At 41.9% G+C, this 19,843-nt stretch overlaps 1 protein-coding gene across 2 annotated transcripts in view; it reads left to right on the forward strand.

Annotated features, from left to right (window-relative positions):
* Positions 1–19,843, forward strand: part of PRKCE (protein kinase C epsilon) — a 462,687-nt gene that overhangs the window by 293,178 nt on the left and 149,666 nt on the right. For both annotated transcript variants that reach the window (XM_045549528.1, XM_045549529.1), the window contains exons 7-10: positions 11,074–11,216; positions 13,569–13,665; positions 15,308–15,504; positions 18,164–18,337. In XM_045549528.1, the coding sequence (XP_045405484.1) occupies positions 11,074–11,216; positions 13,569–13,665; positions 15,308–15,504; positions 18,164–18,337 (611 nt within the window). The remainder of the gene's footprint in view (positions 1–11,073; positions 11,217–13,568; positions 13,666–15,307; positions 15,505–18,163; positions 18,338–19,843) is intronic.

Below are 19,843 nucleotides of genomic sequence, written 5' to 3' on the forward strand. Positions count from 1 at the left end.
GCCATCTGCACCTGCCTGCCCACCTGGAGGGGGCAAAGTACAGGGAAGAAGGTGCGCTCTGGGAAGGCCTGGCCTACACCTTCCTGGTGAATCACTTTCCCGGCTCCTGCCTCTCTCAGATCTGTCTTAACCAGTCTGGTCCAAGGCTGTTCTCATGCGCTAAGGGGCAGGGTGCCACCTACTCTCCAGGAAGTAATGAATGGGCAGGGGGTGGTGGCCTGTGGAGGTCACAGGCTAGGAGTTGAAGGAGCTGTCCTGGTTTGCTTACCGTCTGGCCGGGGATCACAGGCATGTCACCCTGGCTTGGTGCCCCTGACTTGTAACCCCAATAGACCTGTTGCCTTCTGCGGACAGTAATGAAAATGATAAAAACAGAGCGACCTTAGCCACATACCTCCTGGTGGCTGTGTGAGGCCATAAAGATAAAGGGCTGTCTGCCTCCTTTCATCCCTCCTTTCTTTCTTTCTTAAAAAAGGTATTTTGGGTATTTTAAAAACACTGAAAACAAAAAATAATTTTTAATTTTCAGCATTTCTGGAAATGTCAGTCCTTTTATTTTTGACAACTAGGCCCCTTGTCATACCTTCAACTTTTTATTTTTAGAATTGTAAAGAGCACAATACATAAATATATTCTGTTTTCACTCTAAAGGTTCAAGCAAGACTTACGTTAGATATGTTTAAAAAAATGAAAATCTTTATATTCTCTTTCCACTTTCATCCTCAGATTTAACTGCTACTAACATTTTGCTGGGGGTCCCTTCAGGCTTTTTTATATACATTTGCTGCATGGATACTTATACACGCACTGCATTAGTGTCTGTTGCCACATATCAGATTATCTTAAAACTTATTGGTATAAAACAACCAATATTTATTTCCTCAGAGTTTGTGTGGGTCAGAAATCTGGATACAACTTAGCTGGATGTGTCTGAGTCAGGGTCTCATGAGGTCACAGTCAAGCTGATAGTGGGGGCTGTGGTCTCGTCTGAAAGTTTGGAAGAGGATACACTCCGAGCTCACTCACATGGCTGTTGACCAGAGACATCAGTTCTTTGTCATGTGGGCCTCTCCATGGGACAACTCACAACGTGGCAGCTGGCTTCCGTCAGAGCAAGCGAGAAAGGATGCCCAAGACACAAACCGGTCTTTTGTAACTTAACCTCAAAAATGACATCTCATCACTTTTGACATTCTCTGTTCATTAGATGACAATTGCTAGGTCCAGCCCACAGTCAGGGGGAGGAAATTACATCAGGATGTGAATGTAGGAGGCAGGGATTACCAGGGACCACCTAGGGACTGCCCACCACACCAGTAGCCCCAAACCCACCCCACAAACATGATTGTCTAGTCTGTGAGGTCCACCCTGACCACCCTTTCAGAAACTGAAGCTCTTATCTCCTATCACCTTCCTCTGCTCTTGTTCATCACAGTGCTTACCACCTTCTAACATTCTAAATTACTTATATATTTATTTCTCTCTCTTTCCAGTAGAATATAAGCTCCATGGGTGCAGAGATTTTTATCTGTTTTGTTCTGTGCTGTTGCCCCAGCACCTAGAATGGAGCCTGCACATTGGTACTCAGTAGATACTTAAGCCAATCTTGTATGCATTGTTCTATAATTTTCTTTTCTGACAAAACATCTCGGAGTATTTCCAAGGCAGTGAATAGAAGTCTGTTTTATTCTTTTTAATGACTGCTTGAAATCCACATTATGGACGCTCCATGGAGTATTTAAATATTTCCCTCTTGGTGGACATTTACTTGTTTCTGTACTGTCTCTATTTTAATTGATGCTGCTGCAAAATCCTCATACATGCATCTTTGTGCATATGTGTAATAGTTATGGAAGGAAGATCCCTAGAGGTCCCACAGGAACTTTAAGCCCTTGTCTTTTTGTGGTTGAACTAAACAATGAAGGAATTACACAAGGGTGCTTTTGTTGGTTGGTTTTCAAGTCAAGCCTTGTTAACAGACTGCTTTACCTTCTTTTGCAGTGACGTTTAATTTTACGTGGACAACACAAGCTCATGTAGTGAGTTTGGAGTTTTGGTTACCTGTTCTCTGTTGGGGTCTGGTCTGACAGTTTATGCTGCCTAAGTATTACTGCTTTTCATAGAGTATTCGAAAAGCACCTCAGTTTATGCGAGGTGTTACGGAGAACTTGTAGATACAGCACTTCTTAAGCCTTCTAGAAACTCCTACTTGGGCATTAAACATAACAAGTGAAATAATGGGCCATGATTCAAGCAGTGAATCAGAAATAATGGTGAGCAATTCACAGGCAGGAGAGGGCAGCAGGGCCGGGTGGTCAGGAAAGGGAGCTGGGGATTGAGCTGCACCTTGAGGGAGGACAGAGACCTGGGATGGGGAGTAGGGAGCAAATGCCGTGGGACTGCTCTCGGTTGATTTGGAGTCCTTTGCAGTGGGATCTGGCAATGCCTAGGGACCATGACGGATGTCCCCCCGCACACACTGAAGGTCAGTGAGAGATTCAGTCTGAGTTCTTGTCTGGGGAATGCTGCAGACAGCAGGCCAGCTGTGGTCCTTGGGAAGCTCTGAGTGATGGTTCCTGTGCGGTCAGCACTCCCAAATCTCTTTCTGGTGACATTTGACCCAGCATGACCCCAAGGGGCTGCACTCTAACCTCCTTCCTCCTCTTTTGCCCGAGATGCCGCAGTCAGTCACTCTGCCCCAAACCCTGACAATTTCTATTGCACAAGCGTGCAATTTCCTATTTACAATTGTTTGCTCTCTGTCTCTGAGCATGGCATGACTGACTGGAACCTGTTAGGAAATCAAACCATTGCCCTCGTTTACCCTGAAGGGCCAAATTACCCTCACATAAAGAAATTCCTGCAGTACACGTAGGTCTAAGCATCTCCTCAGGCATGGCATGGCTTTGTCATTGTTCTCAGGTCCTCAACTTGCTTTGGAACAATTCCCGGTAGCCTGACCCACGTCATTGCAATCATAGCTTTAATCTCAGCTATCAAAGGGGTGGAAACATGGAAACAAAGTCTCTCTGAGTGACAGCAGAATATGTACTAGAAGATGAAGGTCAGTGTGCCCAACCCCACCCAATCTGTCCTGAGAGAATGCTGTTATGCCACCCAGCACATAGTAGGTGCTCAACAAATATGTGGTGACTGGCTGGGTGTAGCGATTCTCCTTTTATAGAACCCCCGGGCAAAGCTGCTCTGTTTCTTCCCAGCATAACTGCATCCAAGTGACACCAGTGAAAGTGAGCAGTAGGAAGTATCCTGGAAAGAGAGGGCTTAGAGGGAAGCCCAGGGCTACAGGCCTTGACCTTGGTGCTCCCCAATAGTGATGGGGTGGGGAGCCTTGGGTGTTCTTTTGGTCATCTTGATGTGAGTGCACCTCAGAGTTCTTTTGGTTCCAGCAGGCACATCTGCTTTCCTTTGCTGGTCTGCAGCCTCCTGGTGACGCCCCGGGGCCTGTGCTCCCACTGGGGCTGCCTGGGTTGCCGGGGGCTCCCCTTGCTCAGCCTGCCGCGCCCCTGGTTCCAGGCTTCTCAAAGCACTTTCAGTCACTATCTCATGTCGTCCACTTTACCTGACGTGTGATTGCGATTTTTTTTCCTTACACATTGAATTGGCTGTGTAGCTCTCCCAGGGAAATAGCAGAGTTTTTAAAAATAAAAAGTGAAGTCCTCAAAACCATTTCTGCTTTGCTGACCTGCCAGCCTAAGTTGTTTTGTCAGGACAGGCAGATCTAGCATTTCAACACCAGAGGGCGCCGGTGGTTAAGTTATGCAGAGCAGTTAGTTGCCCGTGCCAAGAAATTCTCTTATTTTGGCTCTACTCTTGCCATTTCTGTCATCTCACAAAGACGCAGAGGAGGAGGGCTTTCATGGGCTTAGTGGGCAGAGCAGGTAAGGTGAGTGAGAGTCCGGGGCAGCTGTTGCTAAGGAAAATAGGATGGAGAATTCCAAGCAGAGTGCTGTTGTGTGGTGCATAAACCATCAGCCTAAGGATTTTCAGGTGATCATTAGCAATAGCTCAATTGGTGGAGTCAGTGCCATACCCTGGCTGTGGTGGTGCTTTCTTGTTGGGTGTTGCTGCCTGGGAAAGCCACCCTTGCACAACCACACCCACCCCTGCCTTTAGCCCTGTGGGCATCTTCGGTTCAGTAGCCCAGTTGAACTCTCCAAGCCGGGTGGCAGGGGGCCATGCCATCAGTCAGCAGGTTCTGCAGAGCATGCAGGAGGTCTGCCCATCCTGCCTGGTTTCGTTCCAGGGATGGTTTTGTTTTTTAAAAAATTGTTTTAATAGACTTTTTTTTTTTTTTTAAGAACAGCTTTAAGTTAACAGCAAAATTGAGCAGAAGGCACAGAGATTTCCCATAGATTCTTAACCTGACACAGGCATGGCCTCCTTCACTGTCAATATCCTGCACCAGAGTGGTACATTGGTTAACAATCTATGTGAAACAATCAATGAACCTAATCAACACATTATTATCAAAGTTCAGAGTTTACATTAAGGTTCACTCTTGGTGTTATACATACCATGAGTTTGACGTGAATCCATTATCGTGTCACAGAGAAGAGTTCCACTGCCCTAAAGATCCTCCATGTTTCTACCTATTTATTCATCCCTTTCTCACCTAACTCCTGCCAACTACCGATCCTGTTACTGTTTCCATAGTTTTTCCTTTTCCAGAGTGTCATACACTTGGAATCATACAGAGTGTAGCCTTTTCAGTTGGCTTCTTTCACTTAGTAATATGCGTTTAATGTTCCTCCATATCTTTTCATCACTTGACAGCTCATTTCTTTTTAAGGCTGAATAATTTTCCATTGTCTAGATATACCACAGTTTACCCATTCACCTACTGAAGGATACCTTGACTGCTTCCAAGTTTGAGCAATTATAAATAAAACTGCTTTAAACATCTATGTGGAAGTTTTTGTATGGACGTAAGTTTTCAACTCATTTGGGCAAATACCAGTAGCACAATTGCTGGATCATATGGTAAGAGCATATTTAGTTTCGTAAGAAACTTCCAAACTGTCTCCCAAGGTGGCTGTACCATTTTGCATTCCCACCAGCAATGAATGAAAAATTCCTATTGCTCCATATCCTCACCAGCATTTGATATTGTCGGTGTTTTGGAGTTTGGCCATTTTAATAGGCACATAGTTGTATCTCATTGTTTTAATTTGTAATTCCCTAATGACACGTGATGTAGAGCATCTTCTCAAATTTTTATTTACTATCTGAATATATTTTTTGATGAGGTTTATGCTCAGGTCTTTTGCCCATTTTTTAATGGATTGTTCATTTTGTTGTTGAGTTTCAAGAGTTCTGTATTTTGGGTAATGGTGCTTTATCAGATATGTCTTCTGAAAATATTTTCTCTCAGTCTGTTACTGTCTTCTCATTCTGTTGACAGTTTTTTTTTCCCCCCAGAGCAAAAGTTTTTGATTTTAATGAAGTTCAGCTTGTTAGTTATTTCTTTTATGGATCATGCCCATGCATGATGGTGTTGCATTTAAAAAGTTGTCTCCATAGCCGAACTCACCTAGATTTTCTCCTATATTATCTGCTAGGACTTTCGTAGTTTGCAATTTACATTTAGGTCCATGCTCCATTTTGGGTTAATTTTTGTGAGGGGTGTAGGGTCTGTGTCTAGATTGTTTTGCATGTCTAGTTATGCTAGCACTATTTGTTGAAAAGACTATCTTTGCTCCATCGTACTGCCTGTGTTCTTTTGTCAAAGATCAGCTGACTATCTTTATGTCAACTGAGAGCCTATTTCTGGGCTCTCTTCTGTTCCATTTATCTACTTGTCTATTCTTTTGCCGATTCTACATTATCTCGATTACTGTAGCTTTCTGGTAAGTCTTGAAATTGGGTAGTGTCAGTCTTCTGACTTCATTGTTCTCCTTTGATATTGTGTTGACTAGTCTAGGTTTTGCCTCTTCATATAAATTTTAGAATCAGTTTGTCAATATCCACAAAATAACTTTCTGGGATTTTGATTGATATTGCAATGAATTTATAGGTCAAGTTTGGAAGAACGGACATGTTGACAATTTTGAGTCTTCCTGTCCATGGACTGTAATAGCTCTCCATTTATTTAGTTCTTCCTTGATTTCTTTCAAGATTTGGTAGTTTTCTCCATATAGATATTTTACTTTTTTGTTATATTTATAGTTAAATATTTCATTTTGGAGGGTGTTAATGAAAATGGTGTTATGTTTTTAATTTTCAATTCCACTTGTTCGTTGTTACTATATAGGAAAACAATTACCTTTCATATATCAGCTTTGTATTCTGCAGCCTTACTATAATCACTCATTGGTTCCAGGAGTTTTTTGTTGATTCTTTTGGATTTTCTATGTAGATAATCATGTCATCTACAAACAAAGACAGGTTTATTTCTTCCTTTCCAATCAGTATATCTTTTATTTCCTTTCCTTATCTTACTTCCAGTATAATCTTGAAAAGGAGTAGTGAGAAGGGACATCCTTGTCATATTTCTGATCTCAGCAGGAAATCTTCTGGTTTCTTACCATTAAGTATGATGTTAGCTGTAGGGTTTCTGTGCATGTTCTTTACTAAGTTGTGGAAGTTCCCTTCTATTTCTTGGTTGCTGAGATATTTTATCATAAATGAGTGTTAGGTTTTGTCAAATGCTATTTCTGCATTGATAGGATTATGTGATTTTTCTTCTTTAGCCTTTTATGATTGATTACATTAATTGATTTTTATATGTTGAACCAGCCTTGCATGCCTAAGATAAATCCCACTGGGCCATGATATATAATTCTTCCTGTACATTGTTGGATTCAATTTGCTGATAAGTTAGTTCTTGAGGAATTTTGCATCTATGTTCACGAGAGCAATTGGTCTGTAGTTTTCTTGTAATGTCTTTTCTTTTGCTATTAGGATAATGGTGGCCTCATAAAATGAGTTAGGTTGTATTCCCTTTGTTTCTATCTTCTGGAAGAGATTAAAGAGAATTGGTATAACTTCCTCCTTAAATGTTTGTTAGAATTCACCTTTTGGTCCTAGCGTTTTCTGTTTTAGAAGTTATCAAGTATTGATTCAATTTCTTTACTAGATATAGGCCTATTTATATTGTCCATTTCTTCTTGCATGACTTTTGGCAGATGGTCTTTCAAGCAATGGGTCTATTTCGTGTAGGTTATCCAATTTGTGGACATAGAGTTGTTCATTATAATTTGTATCTTCTATCTCTCTCTGTTTTTTTTCCCCTCAGCCTGATTAGAGGCTTATTGATTTTTACTGATACCTTCAAAGAATCAGCTTTTGGTTGTTGATTTTCTGTTTTCAATTCAATTAATTTATGTTCTAATTGTTATTATTTTACTTATTTTGTTTGCTATGGATTTAATTTGCTCTTTTTTCTAGTTCCTAAGATAGAAGCTTAGATAATTTATTTTTGGGTCTTTTTCTCTCTAGCGTATACATTCACTACTATAAATTTCCCTCTAAGTACTGCCTTTGCTGTATCCCACTAATTTTGACAAGTTGTATTTTTAGTTTCAATCAATTCAAAATATTTTAAAATTTCTCAATTTATTCTTTGACTTATATGTTATTTGGTAGTGTGTTGTTTAATCTCCAAGTATTTTGGAATTTTTCATCTATCTTTTTATTACTGATTTCTAGTTTAATTCCCTTGTGGCCTGACAGCAGACATTGTGTGGTTTCTATTACGTTTGTTAAGATGCATTTTATGGCCCAGAATGAGGTCTCTCTGGATGAATGTTCCACATGAGCTTGAGAAGTAGGTATACGTATTCTGCTGTTACTGAACGAAGTTGCCAATAGATGCCAGTTTTATCCAGTTGATTGATGTTGCTGTTGGGTTCAACAGTGTCCTTACTGATTTTCTGCCTACTGGATCTGTTCATTTCATATAGAAGAGCACTGAAGTCTCCAACTATAATAATGGAGACATCTTTTTCTCCTTGTAGTTCTACCAGTTTTTGCCTCACTGATTTTGATGTTCTGTTGTTAGGTACTTGCACATTAAGGATTACGTTTTCTTGGAGTAATGTCCCTCTTTCTCCCTGATAACTTGCCTTGCTCTGAAGTCTGCTTTGTCTAAAATTAATATAGCTACTCCTGCTTTCTTTTGATTAATGTTAGCACAATATATCTTTCTCCATGCCCTTACTTTTAATCTATACAAGTTTTTATATTTAAAATGTGTTTCTTGTCAACAATGTATGATTAGGTCTTGTTTTATAATCCACTGTGATGATTTCTCTCAACTGGTGTATTTGACATTTGAAGTGGCTCTTGATACAGTTGGATTAATATCTGCCATACTTGATACTGGTTTCTATTTGTTACCTTTGCTCTTTATTCTGTTTTTGTACTCTACTCTTGTTTCGCTTTCTGTGGTTTTAATTGAGTATTTTATGATTTAATTTTCTCTCTTTTCTTAGCATATCAGTTATACTTCTTTTCTTTCAACTTATTTTAGTGGTTTCTCTAAAGTTTGCAATACACATTTATAAGTAATACAAGTCCACTTGCAAATAATACCATACTGCTTCATGAAAGTACAAGTACCTTATAATAACAATAATCCTAATTCCTCCATCCCATCCCTTATCTCACTGCTTTTATTTATTTCACTTACACATAAACATATGTAGCTTGTATATACTATAATCATACATAATCAGACACACTGTCATTATTTTGAGCAAACTATTATCTGTTAGCTCAATTAAAAATAAAAAAATAAATTTTTATTTTACCTTCACTTTACCCCTTCACATTTCTTCCCCTGCTCTTGCTTTATGTAGATCTGAGTTTCTGAGCTCTATGTCATTTGTCTTCTCCCTGGAGAATGTCTTTTATCATTTCTTTCAAGGCAGGTTAACTACCCATAAATTCCCTTCAATTTTTGTGTCTTGAGAAAGTCTTTATTTCTCCTTTACTTTTGAATGATATTTTTCTGGGTTGAGAATCCTAGGTTGGTGGGTTTATAATCTCAACATTTTAAATGCATCACGTTACTCTCTTCTGGCTAGCATGGTTTCTAAGAAGTCACATGCAAATATATATTTTTTTCTCCTCTATAGGTAAGATTGTTTTTCCTCTGACCTCTTCTGGGATTTTTTTTTTTTTTTTTTAGTCTTGATTTGCTATAGTTTGAAAATATTCCCAGGTATGATTTTTTTTGTTTGCTTGTTTTTGGCATTTATCCTGCTTCATATTCTCTGAGCTTCCTGGATCTGTGGTTTGGTGTCAGATGTTAATTTGAGGAAACTCTCAATAATAATGATATAATAATATTTCTTTTCCTATCTCTCTCTCTTCTCCTTCTGGTATTCTCTTTATGCATATGTTACACCTTTTATAATTATCCTATAGTCTCTGCATATTTTGTTCTTTTTCCCCACCTAGTCTTTATTATCTTTATTTTTTTTTCATTTTTGAAGTTTCTATTGCTATATCCTTAAGCTCAGAGTTTGTTTCCTCAGCCCTGTCCAGTCTACTATTAGTAATAAGCCCATCAAAAGCATTCTTCATTTCTGTGAGTGGTTTTGATCTTTAGCACTACTTCTTGAGCCTGTCTTAGAATTTCCGTTTCTGTTTACATTGCCCATCTGTTCTTACATGCTGTGTGCTTTATCTAGAGTCCTTCGCATATTAATTATAGTTATTTTAAATTCCCAGTCTGATAATTCCAAAATCCCTGCCATATGTAAGTCTAGTTCTGATACTTGCACTTTCTTCAAACTGTGTTTTTTGCCTTTTATATGCCTTGCAGTTTTTTCTCGTTAGCCAGATGTTATGTGCTAGATAAAAGGAAGTGCAGTAAATGGGCCTTTAGTAACGTGGTGGTAAGGTGTGCAGGGAGAGAAAGCAGTCTACAGTCCTGTGATTAGGTCTCTAGTAACCCTGTGCCTCCGAACTGTGAACTTCAAAAGTGCTTCTCAGTCTTCCCTTAGGGTGTGGGACAGGGTGGCAAGAGTGGCCTGGGAGTTGGATCTGATAAAACCCCAATAGTTTAAGCTCTGGTAAAATAGTTTCTCCTAAGGGAGAGCCTAAAGAGGAGCAGAATGCTCTGGGCTATTTCAAAAGTGGTTCTTTTTCCCCTTCTCCTTGCTGAAACCATGAGGGGATTTTTCTCAGATTTACTGTCAGAATCTGGTTGAACTCCTGGGGGTGGAACGCACAAAAGCCTGGGGTCCCCCATGACTGGGGCCCCCCTAGAGCTTTTGACTCTGACTTGTCTGCACCGAGCCCCCGGCAGTTCGTCAGTTACAGTTCGAGTGTTCCCACCCTGGCGCTGTTCCTACAGGGGTTTCTGCTCCAGTAAGTTGTGATTCTCTGTGTTTGCTGGCGGGCTGTCCAATCTGGGGGCAGCAGTTTGCCTTGGGATATTTCAGCAGTTTGCTTCATGGACATTTCTAAGAAGAGTTGTTGATTTTATAATTTGTGCAGCTTTTTACTTGTTAGAATGGAGTGCTGACTTCTAAGCTCCTTACATGCTGACTGGAAGTGAGCAGTTTATGTTTTCACCTTTGATGTCCTACCCCAGGGACAACTAAGTGATGTGGGAAAAACAAAAGCGTTCATTGAATTCAGGCTGTAGATCTCAAAGGAGCTTTAGAAGTTCAACTGTGGGCATTCCTCTCTCAGGAATATTCCAACGTTTAGCAGAGTAATGGACTAGACTGCCTACATATGACCCATTTGGGTCCAGAATTCAAAATAATTTTGTTTCAGAGAAGGAATTAAGCGCTCCTAGAGTCTTTGTTCTCCCTGGAAGGAAATATAACTGTGATATTTATTTATCTATATTTAATATATGTGGAAAGAATGGCTGAAAGGAAGTAATTAGAAGCAGTGGTTGTCTCTACAAGGTGGTTTGCTAGATGATTTTTAGTTCTGTATGATGGGATGATGGGCGATATTTCTTTTTCTTTTTTTGCATTTTCCAAAGTCAGTCTCGAATGTGTAGCACTTCATGAACATCTCATGCAATCAGATAAAAAGGTAGTTTTAGGCCATGAACATTTGTATGTCTCTTCTCATGTCTCCTAACAGTGTGCAAAATGAACGTCCACCGTCGATGTGAGACCAACGTGGCCCCCAACTGTGGCGTGGACGCCAGGGGAATCGCCAAAGTGCTGGCCGACCTGGGCGTCACGCCAGACAAAATCACAAACAGCGGCCAGAGGAGGAAAAAGGTAACTGGCTGTTTGCTAGCATTTCTGGAGCGCTCTCTGGGCTAGCATCTCTGTGCTGGGTTCCTGAGAGTGCTCTGAAGTGAGGTTTTAAGATTCCTGGGTTTGAGGTATTTTACTCAAAACAATACGTGCTTAAATTACCAAAAAAAAAAAAAAAAGGCCAGGCAGGTAACATTGAAGTCTCCTTCAGCTCCAAAAGTGGGGTGAAAACAAGGCAAGCCTCGGGGGTTATGTTTGCCAGAGAAACATAAGCTTTGAGATGAGGACTTTGGAATTCCTTCTAGAAAGAGGTTAACTCTAGACCAAAAAAAAAAAAAGACTTATCTGCCTCCAGAACTGGCACGGAAGGCAATGTCAGTGCCTGAACTTTGCCCCCGGTATTATTATAATGAGGATAAATGGAGGAGGAGTTGGAACCGCATTCTTTTCTAGGGAGAAAGCCAAGGAGATTCGTGATAGTACCAGCACTGAGCTGCCTGAGGAATATTGTTAATGTTCCATGACATGAAACATCTGGGCCTTTCTTTGGAGACTGATCTGTGTGACATTCCGAATATCAGTAGGAAGAGATCCGTTTGCTGCAATGTTATTTTGTCAAGCGGGGGCCCACAGATGTAAATAGAGCTGAAGGCATCTGTAGCACGTTGTTTACGGGCTCTTCTTTAGCCTTGGCTCCTCGCCTAGAAAACTAAAGAGGTCTTTGAAAAGTAAGTTATGAGAACATCAGAAACATGTTCACTGGGCAAGAGAGGCTGGTGACAGGGTGCGGTGGAGCGGCCCTCGCGCTCCCTGGCAAACCCCCCGGGCTCTCTGCTAGGAAAGCAGGTCTGACTCTAGCTGCCCCTACAGTCTGGACTCCTAAACATTCTCCCTAAATTTTGCCCTGAAATACCTTCTAAAGGGCGCTGAGTGTCCTAGTTATCTGCTCATTGTAGAACCTGCCTGTGTCTTTTCCATGGTGCCTCCCTGAAGATCCTTTTCTCTTACATGGGAAGGGATGGATTATTTTCATTTTCTTAAACTTCTCCTTCACTGTGTTCTCAATAAGTAAAGCTGTTTCACAAGGGTTTCAGAAAAAATTCTCTTCTCCCTGGTTAACTGAGATTTTGTAGTTTTGGTGGCTCTTCTTGGCTCTGTAAATCCCACTGGTGGAAACAGAATTTTGGTTGTTGACCCAAGGCGTCAGCATTACAAGCAGAATGTCAGTCCCCAAGTAATGCCAGGGCCCCGCTGGAGAGGCGAGTCCCACAAACACTGATGACGACATTAGACACGTTTATGAGCTCTAAAAAGTCCTTTTCAGGAGAATATGGGTCTTTTATTTTTTCTGGCTAGAAGTAAAGATAGGAGCTTTGTCCTAAAACATTGAAAAGAAAAACTTTAGTGCCTGCCGTCTCTCCCATGCATACATGGGCTGTAATGTTAGCAGTAGGACAGTGTCTGCCACCGTGGATGCGGGGGAACCCGACAGTAAGAAGCCAACGTTGAGAAATTCAGAAAGGGGTGGGGCAAAAGTCTGCTGGACCATAGTCCTGATGTTTTCATTGCTGTGATGCTCTTGATGCAAAAGCTGGAAAAAGCCACATCACAGTTCAAGTTAGTCTAACATGATGGGGGAGGATGCCCTTGGCCGGAAACTGCAAAGCCTTCCCGGGGCTTTGGTTCCCCATGTGTTGCCCCTTACAAGAGCCTGTCATCCGGAAAGGACACATGTTCACAGTGGGTGGAAAAAGAGCGAAAGGGACCAGACATGTTTGTCATGTAACTTAGTCCAAACTGCTGACTTTAACGGCAACTTAAGTGGCTGTGCCAGCATCTCTGCCAAGAAACAAATTTCACTGCGACTGTTCTATTAAAATTTGCCAACAATTATCAGTACGTCTGAAAATACTTAGCGTCTATTATGCAAGTCACTAGGGGTGATAAAAGTGCTAGGCAGTCTTATCTGTAGAGAATTTACAGTTGAGGAGAGAACCCCCCACAATGTACACATAAAGATATTAACTATATAAAGCTGAATAAGATAATAAGTACCAAACAGGTGTTAGAGACAACGTGTCACGTTGCTTTGGATGTGATAACTTGCATTGTTTGGATAGGCAGAGGGAGGCTTTATGGAAGAGGTAAGGTTGAGCTGTGTTTTGAAAGGTCAGCTATATTTGGATAGAATAAAAGTTGAACAAATAAATTCTCTTGTTTTTCTTTGCTTTAATTGGCAATTGAAGCCTGGAGTCTGTGCTTTCAGAATATCAATCCAGCAAGTGGCACATGCAGCAGAGACCCTCACAGCTCTTGTTGTAGTATCTCGAACCCTTTCTTCTGATGGATTTTCCTTCCTTCTCTCCTCTCTAGCTCATCGCTGGTGCCGAGTCCCCGCAGCCTGCTTCTGGAAGCTCGCCGTCCGAGGAAGATCGATCCAAGTCAGCACCTACCTCCCCTTGTGACCAGGGTGAGACCTTCAGATTTGCTTCCTTACCCCTGAGCTCTGCCACCAGAAAGACCTAGGCACTTAGGCCTCTTCACCCAGGCATGACCTTGTTAGCGGACACAGCTAGACACCTTGGAGGGTCTTCAGACACCCTTTCCATGTTGATTTAATAGTTGTTCTTGCACTCTGCAAGGCTTTCTTGAGGGCTGGGCACTAAATGGCCATGCCTGCCTTAAATTCCTTCCAGGACAGGGTAAGAGAGAGAGTGTGTGATGTTATAGTTTGTTATTTTCCCTGGCTTGTTTCCAGGTGTAAGGGACGAAGAAGAGTCCACCTTCTCTTTTCTTAGCTCTCTTCACAGTGTCTGGCCCTAGACCTGTCAGCCGCTCACGGGAGTTGAATTCGACAACCCCTCTCATTGTCATACCCCAAACCTGAGATCAGGTTGAGTTAGGGGGCTTTAGTCCCCAAACACTTAGTTCTGCCTTCCAAAATCCATTTAATGACTGACGCGTTTAGCTCCATGCTGAGATGAAAAATTACTCTTAGTTAAGAGTGATAGGTACCTGGCAAATTGGTGTGGGGAGTAGCTGGGACTCAGGAGCTGCCCCTCCCCTGTGTCCCTCCCCCGGACACCAGCGCATCTCAGAGGAGCCAAACTCCAGATCTAAGAAAGATCTCCGAATTCCTTGAGCTCAGCTCTCAGAGGCCTCTGTCCTGAAAAGAAGCTGAAGATCTTTCTGTCAAGGGGCATGTGGTCACTCTTGCCTTATTCTCACTCCCAAGGCTTAATAGTCTGTGTTCCCTGTCTGTAATCCTGGTTGTTCACAAGCATCTTTTAAAACTGGATTATGCTCAAGACACTGGTTTCTACACAGGAGAGTGTGTGTCTTGGGGAATGAGTAGCTAACCGTAAAGCTTGTTCACATAGGAAAGGTCAGAGGAGCACCCGGCATTATCAGCCCCAGGTAATTCAGGTCACATGCTCTGGAGGGAGGCACAAGACCGTCTCATGGTTGTGCAATTGTACTGAGGAATTCCCTCCCCATTGCAGATAAGTCTGCATCACGTCACCCTGGGAAGCAATTCTTTGGTTAGTGATGAACCCGTTGCTCATTTTGTTAGATAATCTTGTGAGATGGGTATGCAGAATAAACCCAGCAACAAGGCCAGGTAAAGACCTTTAGAAGGTGTGAAGCCTTCCTAGTCTCAGTTGTTGAAATCTTTATGTCACCGGTGATTACTGTGATGTCGATTAGTTCTAATCTTCAAAGGAAACTTGAACGGGCCTTGCTGCCCCCCACTCTGCAGAGCTCCAGGAAGGCACGAGTCCCGTGCTACACTTAGAAGAAGGGAGGGGGCCACCAGGCAAAGGAGACTTCAGAAAGGTGGCCAGGGCCGGTGTGATCTGAAGGAGCCTGTGAGGACAGGGCAGCGACTGTGTCGTCCTCTTTGCACAGCTAGGCCCTGCTGTACGTTAGATGCCGACGAGCGTGTGTTGAACAGAGAAAGGAGCATGTGTGGGATGCCACCTGGGTCTGTTGCTATGAAGGGCCAGACAGAAGGTTGAGAGCTCATAGGGGAAGTTCTGAGTATTGAGTCCTAAAACGGGAAGGGCTCACAAGGTGTGCACTAACTCGATATCTTGTTGCCCTTGGCCTAGAACTAAAAGAACTTGAAAACAACATCCGGAAGGCCTTGTCATTTGACAACCGAGGGGAGGAGCACCGGGCAGCGTCGTCTGACGGGCAGCTGGCGAGCCCTGGCGAGAACGGGGAACTCCGGCAAGGTCAGGCCAAGCGCCTGGGCCTGGATGAGTTCAACTTCATCAAGGTGTTGGGCAAAGGCAGCTTCGGCAAGGTCTGTGGCACACGTGGGCGGAACTGCTGGTTTCCTGTGCCCCTTGGCAATGCCTCCTCCGGGTGATCTAAGATTAAAGAAGAACCTTTCAGCCTGGTCACGTTGTCCTTCCTTGTGGGGTGGAATGACGGACCCCTGGCTCAACTGTTAACGGCTATGGGACTTTAGTGATTTAACCTCTTTAGAATTAAGGTTTTTTTCATTTGTCAAATGGGGACAGGAATCAAGTGAGACAGTGGATGGGAAAGCACTTCAAAAAGTTTAAAGTGCTTTAAACATGCTCAGCATTCCATCATCAATGATAGTATCAATACATTTCTTCCCTCCTTCAGAGATCTATCTGGAATTCTGTTCTATTTGATTATGAAGACTTTGAAAATGAACTCTAGAATCTCTGCCCTCAGTGAACTTAGGGCTCAAAGCAAATCTTAGCATGCATTACTTTGGAAGTTAAATGTTATTTAACGATTTTTCTGACACTTAATACCTGCTCTGTTTATCCTCCACATGTGGCAAGAGAATGAGAGTAATCATGTCTTGGATCGTGTCCTCTGCCCTTGGGGCCCTGTCTCCAAACCTGCTCCCCCTGGAGACAGACATAGTGGTGTGGGGTGTGGCTCCGAGTGTGCTCAGTAAAGCCTTGATGGTGATCAGCCGCCATCCTGATGGCTGGGTGAGATGGAAGAACAAAATTCCCTGTTCATTTTAGGAAGAAGAAAGGGGCGGAGAGCGTGGGAAGCTGGTTAGCATTTCCCCTGAGATCCCTAGTTCTCCGCTGGCTCTTCTCAAAGCTGGGCCTGGGTGTCACCTAGAGGTCACGTGCCCTCACGTGTGCTGCACTCTTGAAGGCAGCAGCTGTGGGCCCATTCCAGCCGGTTCCCAGCCATCTCACCTGCCTCTATCTCATCTTGAGATCACTGTGGCAGGAAGGTAACCAGAGTTTACTTAAGCGGTAAAAGCTGAAGCAATCACATTCCTTAGAGACTGGCTGAATAAGAAGCAGACCCCAGTCCTCTGGCTACGTGTGACTCTGGGATGTGGACAGGACTTGATTTAATTTTGAGTGAGATTCAAGGGCAACGGGTCAGACTCGGTTTCCATATGTCCATATAGTGTAGGCAGGATAAGCACTTTAACTGCGGAGCATTTAGGTTGTTTCGTAGGAAAAATCACAGCCAAAGTATGAGCCAGTTTTAAAGAGTGTGTGGCATGTGGGTGACGAAGGGTGTCCAGGTTATCATCCCCAGTTCCCTCAGCAAGATTCTGAGCGGCTGCTTTTTAGTTTTGACAACTTCCATTGGAATACTAAGGCGTTATTTAAAAAGAGAAAGGCTTGTGACATTTGTAGGTGAATGAGTGCAAAAATATCAAATACAGGAACATTTTCAGAAAATAGAATTGTTAATTAGCTCTCTGGAAAAGCAATCATGTTTCCAGCTTTAAAGCTATAGAAAAAACCATGAGGCAAACAAGGACAGATTCAAGCCCATAAAGAGAAATGATTCTTTTCAATAGAAAAAAAATAACAAAAAGTCATAAAACAGGCTTAGAGAAATCTTTGCAGAAAATAAAGTGTTGGTATCTTTATTATATGTTTGTAAATTTGCAATAAACTAATAACACAGCAGATAACTAGATAATAACACAGCAGATAACTAGATGTAAATAATTCACACAAAAAGAAATAGCTAGAAAACAAATTTTTAAAAAGTTTCAAAGCCAGGCACAGTGGCTGGCCGCTGTCATCCTAGCTTCTTGGAAGGCTGAGGTGGGAGGATTGCTTGAGCCCCCGAGAGTTCGAGGCTACAGTGAGATATAAGGTCTTGCCTCTGCACTCCAGCCTGGGTGATGCAGTGAGACCTCATCTCAAGAAAGAAAGAAAGAAAGAAAGAGAGGGGAAGAGGGGGGAAAAGGGAGAGGAGAGGGAGAAGAGGGAGAGGGGAGGAGGGCAAGCCGAAACAGCATTGAAGTAACATTTCACATCTATCAAATGAGTAAAAAAAACCTTATAGTACTCAGTGTTGGTAAATCGCCATGAAACTGAAACACATTTCTGTGTTGCTAGTGGCACATTGTATCGCACATCCTTTTTGAAAATCAAGAAATGTGCAAAATGTTTAACTCTTTAATCTACTTCTGAGGATGTCTGTCTTAAGGATGTAACCCAAAAGAAACAAAAATTTTATGTACAAAATACTCAATGTTATTCACTTATGATACTGAATAATTAGATATAACTTAGGTGTCTCATTTGAGAGAAATGGTTAAATAAATTAATGTATTTATTTGAATTACATTATAAGCAACTATAATAATGGAGAGCATGTAGAAAATGCTTACAAAGTAATGTTCAGTTAAAAATAATTACTCTGCTGTACTACATACATTGTAAATATGACAAGCATACATGAACGTATGACTAATCATTGGACAGATGTGCATTGAACTTTTTTCTATGCCTGGGCACTGTGCCAGAGATTAAAACTAAATAAAGTATAGTAGCTATATTAGAATGGGTAGTTTTCCTAAACATTTTTTAATGCTGTTATTTCAAATTAAAGGAAAAAAATTAATTTTCAAAGTATTTGGCATTAAACTTGTGTTCTTCTTTTGATTTTATACATGCATAGATTGATGGGGCAATTTTGATCCATTGCAGGTCATGCTGGCGGAACTCAAGGGCAAAGATGAAGTGTATGCTGTGAAAGTCTTAAAGAAGGATGTCATCCTTCAGGATGATGACGTGGACTGCACGATGACAGAGAAGAGGATTTTGGCTCTGGCACGGAAACACCCGTACCTTACCCAACTCTATTGCTGCTTCCAGACCAAGGTATGTTCAGGAAGCACCTGGCTGACGACCATCTTGGGGTAGCATCGTGTAGGGCATTATAGTATCCCAACTATCAGATAAAATGTCAATTTTAGACCCTCTACATTGTGTTCTCAAAGACTTTGTAAAGTGGAATGGATTTTACCCTTTGAAAGATTAGGGTGTATTTGAACAGCATCATCTTTATTTACGGGCATGGGATTTTCCATTCAAGGTTGTGCTTGTGAAGGGATGAGAGAGCAGTAGAACTCTTTGCAAATATAGCTGGACAAAGCCAAATGGCTAAAACCCAGTGTTTGCTTGTTGGAAAAACCAACAGGCGCGGTTAGTCCTTGCTATGCTCCTAACTTCCTATCGCTAATCAAATCATTTAAATTCTGTTACTTTCAGGCCAAATGAAAAAGAGTAAAGGCTACCCCAGTCACTTCTAACTCGTGTAATATCATATGAGGTAAAGGATGTGAGCAAATGCTTAAAATTTCATAGTGAATACAAATATGAGGCGGCATTTTTAATTTACCATGTAGGTGCCTGGGAACCAGAAGGTGGCAGTAAAGAAACACAATCTGTCACTACATCGTGGAGCCTGTCCTATGAGTATCAGAACTGATTTGTTCCTCATTTTTAGAAAAGAAAGGAAATGCCAGCGTTCTTCATGAAGCTTTTATTATCCTTTTGGGGAAGGGGAGTTAGTCTTTGAGGATCATTATGGATTTGTAGCATCTGGTTTCTTGAGAAGGTAAAGACGATCTCACCTGAAACTCCTACCTGTGACCACCTGGAGCCCAGACAGTGGGGGTGAAGTCACAGAGAAGCGATGTCTTGCTCCTGGGCATAATCTTGCCTCTGTCTTTTTACTTAGAAGTCGGTGACTACTCATCTAGTCATTCAGCAAGTTTATATTTTATTATATTTCACTGAATCTTTCCCGTGTGCCATAGCAGGTGCTAGAGTGATCCAGACCCAGGCCCTGACCTTAGGAAGTCGACAGTCTCTTGGGTACACTGTTTTTCAAAGGGTATTTGCCAGAACCCTGAGAAGCTGTAAGAAAAAAAAGACTCTCTGGCCCATAGTTGAGGTCACTGCAGTTTCGACCTCTCTTGGAGAGTCTCAACACATATTTGTTTGTTTATTGGAGTCCTTGAGGAGACTTGCAATAGAGGAAAAATTATGTTAGTTTAATCTACTTTTTCTCAACTTATCTGATCGCAAGTTCCCCATCTCTCTCTCTCACACACCTATTCCACACTGAGAAACGCTGATCTGACGGAACTTTTTCTATCCCTCTGATTTCTCAGGAGAATACAAAATATCTTCTGGAAATCATTCTGCTGTCCTCCAGAGACACTTGTTTCTTTGTGAAACTTTCCTCAGAGAACCCTGTTTAATAATAATCTATCCCTTTTTCTGAACAAGTGTAAGAGTTATTAGTTATCTGCATTTTTGATGTGTATTGTATGATGCCCAACATTTATGGGTTTAGCGTGTCTGTGTATATACAGAGTC

Source organism: Lemur catta, chromosome 4 (assembly GCF_020740605.2).
Source record: "Lemur catta isolate mLemCat1 chromosome 4, mLemCat1.pri, whole genome shotgun sequence".
NCBI classification, from domain to species: domain Eukaryota; kingdom Metazoa; phylum Chordata; class Mammalia; order Primates; family Lemuridae; genus Lemur; species Lemur catta.